The sequence below is a fragment of the Mizuhopecten yessoensis genome, unplaced genomic scaffold (genome assembly GCF_002113885.1).
Source record: "Mizuhopecten yessoensis strain PY_sf001 unplaced genomic scaffold, ASM211388v2 hete_36135838, whole genome shotgun sequence".
In the NCBI taxonomy this organism is placed as follows: Eukaryota; Metazoa; Mollusca; class Bivalvia; order Pectinida; family Pectinidae; genus Mizuhopecten; species Mizuhopecten yessoensis.
Genome location: NW_018484569.1, coordinates 1 through 3,377, shown reverse-complemented (window position 1 = coordinate 3,377; position 3,377 = coordinate 1). Strand labels below are relative to the sequence as shown.

Genomic DNA, 3,377 nt, shown 5'->3' with positions numbered 1-3,377 from the left:
AAATGGGGCGTTCAAGGCTAACGAAGAATACATCAATGCCAGTCACGTTGTGGAAGAAAGCCAAGGAAAAGAGCCTATTATGCTAGAAAAAGGCAACCATCAATTTGACTTTGAGTACAGACTACCTGACAATCTGCCTTCTTCTTTTATTGGTAAGTTTGGGAGTGTTACGTATGTGTTCAAGGCTAGTGCTTATGGTGATCGCCCTGGTGACACCTCACTCATCAGTGAACCCTTTCTCATCCTCCGCAGTCTGCCCCTCCCCGAGCGATTCAGACATGGTGCTTCCGCAAAATTGGAAAAACGCATATGGAAAAAGCTGTCAAGTGGGAAAGTCAAGCTCTCAGCCAGTATAAACCGGGTAGGAGGAACCCAGGGGGAGGACCTGTTCATAAACGCTGAGGTAGCAAACAGATCTCCTGCCAGGATTACTGCGATGCAGACCTCAATTATCATGAATACCCTCTACCACGCTCAAAACCGTGCTATACCCTTCCGTCAAATTGTCAATAAGCGACGGGACGAGTATGAACTATTACGTGGTGACGGACGTCGATGGCAAAATGTGCGTCTGTCTATCCCTCCCTATATCCCTGAAACGAGACTCGAGTATTGTGATATCATTGAAGTCTCCTATACTCTACAGTTCAGGATAGAAATCGCAGGTGGGAAAGAAATGAAAATAGAATTTCCATTTATGGTCGGATCCATGCAAGAAGGACATGAAATTGTGTCACGTAATAAAAACAGCATCATGAACCGTCAGTGGACGTTGAGCTCGAAGGAGCTCCAAATGGGCCCAGCACGTGACCCGGCCCCGGATTACGGCCATGACGGGGACTGGTATCACGAGAATGTGCCAGAACTTCGCCCAGAAGATTCTAAGGTTACAAACCCATTGTTTCAGGATCATGACAAAAAGATTACACATAAAAACATTGAAAACTTCCAACCTACACTGGATGAGCTGCCAGAGGTTATTGAAAACACAAAACTATGATACTGGGATTCTATCTAATGTTCCACAATGGATTACAGATAGTAGTGAAAAGGGTTGCATCTTTTCATTACAATGAACTGTGCAAAGGTATATAATACAGTATACAAACCTTTTTTTCAGAAAGATGACCATTTGTGTTAAGACTATGAAAACTCAAGTTTTTGATTGGAAAAGCATGTTTATATGAGAATGTGTGACTGGTTTAGATTTAGATAGAAAAACAAAGAGTATATAATTACAAAGCTATGTTGTGATATATACATTTCAAGGAGAAGACTTTTAGCATTATAGTCAATGATAAATTAAAAGTTGAACAAATATCTCTGTGCAGTTGTTTCTAGACTATTCCCCAGTCCTGACCCAGGATAGGGCTGCCAATGTGAGCAGCCTGGCTGTATTTACAATAAAATAAAATGTGACGTTCTTGCAATATGGAACAATATAAAGTAGACTTGACTACAACACTGGGGGCAGTTATGGGCGTGGGAAACAAAAGTTCTTATTGCCAATAAAAGTCATATAAGTGCTAATATCTCATAGTTGATAGTGTAGATGTTAAAATGATTTTTGCTGAATTTCTTATATAAATTGTCATGAATTGCCAAGGTAGAGCTTAAAAGCTTAGATAACTTATTTTTGTGTGATAGATTTTACTATGAATACATTAAAATATGCTGTAACTAAAAACAATAGTTTTCACTATTCATAAATATTGATATATCAATCACTCATGTGTAAATAAATTCGGTTTTTGGAAGACGTCCTAATGGATCAAATATCACTAAAATGCCTTTTCTGCCTTCAATGCTTTAAGTTTACATGTATATATATTTAATGAAGGATTTATTTTAGTAAAGGAGGTATGAGGCATGTTTTACTCCGCTCAAGGTAATTTTTTCTTAATGTTGGGAGCCCAAGGGTCCATTGCTCTAGATCTAAACAAGTAGTCATATGTCTTATGGTATTACGTTTTTGCTCATTAGATAATGGTTTAAAGATTTATTTATTTTTTTAAATGGATGTTTCCACTTAAACTAATGATAATCTAAATTAATCTGCAGTACCTTTAATTCACATACAAATACCTATAGAAACATCATAACCCTCAAAAAGCCAAATTTCACCTTAAAGTTTGCTTCTTTACTTAGGGTCTAACATTATGCGGGACAGGAGGAAAATTAACCATCAAAATGAAACAGATCCCAATGCAATCATAGCCCTATAAATGCAATTTCTTTTTGCAGTTTTTGTATATATATATTTATACATGTATTTATTCCAATGTGGTTCTGTTCAATGTATCATATCTACAAATGTCTATCAGTACAAATTGTGTCTACATTTTAACTCATTCACCCCTGAAATTGCTTAATGAATTATTCCAACCGTGTGATTTCAGGGGTGAATGAGTTAAGTAACATCACTATATGTATATCCCAGGATAATTACACTGTCTTTATTATTCTCACGGGACATGATGCAGCATTTTGTTTTTGTCAATTACATGAAATGTACATAATATATAGTTGTTATATCATTAAAATATTTCCAGTCACATTACCATGATTTGTGTAATTAACTACAGTAGAACAGGCATTTTTTGTCTCCATCTATCAACTTAAGAGTGCATGCTACCTTACTGAAATAGATCTCCTACAAAAAAAAAAGATTTCTAAAGTAAGAAATAGGTGAAACATCTTTTATAAAACTTAATGAAATATAATGTAACTCCTATCAAAAAGATTTTTTAAGTAAGAAATGGATCAAACATCTGTTATAAACAGCAATCTGATTTTAACTTTACAGTTGTTTGAGTAACACAACATATTTATTCATGATTTTTTAAGGGAAATAACGCTAACACAAATCATTGATATAATGTGTGTGGTAGCATGTCCCCTTTACTACACATCAGACATCCAGCTATATACATTACAATGCTAATGGGTAAAGAAAACTTCACCTGTAAATTGGTACATGTTAGGTAGGTAAAAGTGGGTGTTGGCCAGTTAATTGTTGTTTACAAATTAAACTTGAGGCATGACTCATAATGAAAAAAGTTCCTTATCATAGGACGATCAAGGGTAGTAGAACTTGCACTAGTATAGTCCTCCAGATAGTATAATATATACTAGTTAATAAAATCTCAATGATAGTAGACCATGAAGTACTCCCCGGTATCTGAATGCTATGGCATTGTGTACAATGTATAATGTTCAGTTTATGTAAAACTGTCTGTAGGGTCACTAGATTGTCCATTATACAATAACCTCCAATTTGTTATTTAAAACCTTTACACGACACAGGCCATAACCTTCAGGACCCCCTCACGTGTACACGACACAGGCTATAACCTTCAGGACCCCCTAACCTGTAC

The 3,377-nt window shown here is 35.9% G+C and overlaps 1 protein-coding gene across 1 annotated transcript; it reads left to right on the top strand.

Annotated features, from left to right (window-relative positions):
* Positions 1 to 6: 6 nt before the first annotated feature.
* LOC110444514 (arrestin domain-containing protein 4-like) lies at positions 7 to 2,174 on the top strand. The gene has a single exon (XM_021488885.1). The coding sequence runs from the start codon at positions 80 to 82 to the stop codon at positions 998 to 1,000; it is 921 nt and encodes a 306-aa protein (XP_021344560.1). The 5' UTR covers positions 7 to 79; the 3' UTR covers positions 1,001 to 2,174.
* The last annotated feature ends 1,203 nt before the right edge of the window (positions 2,175 to 3,377 follow it).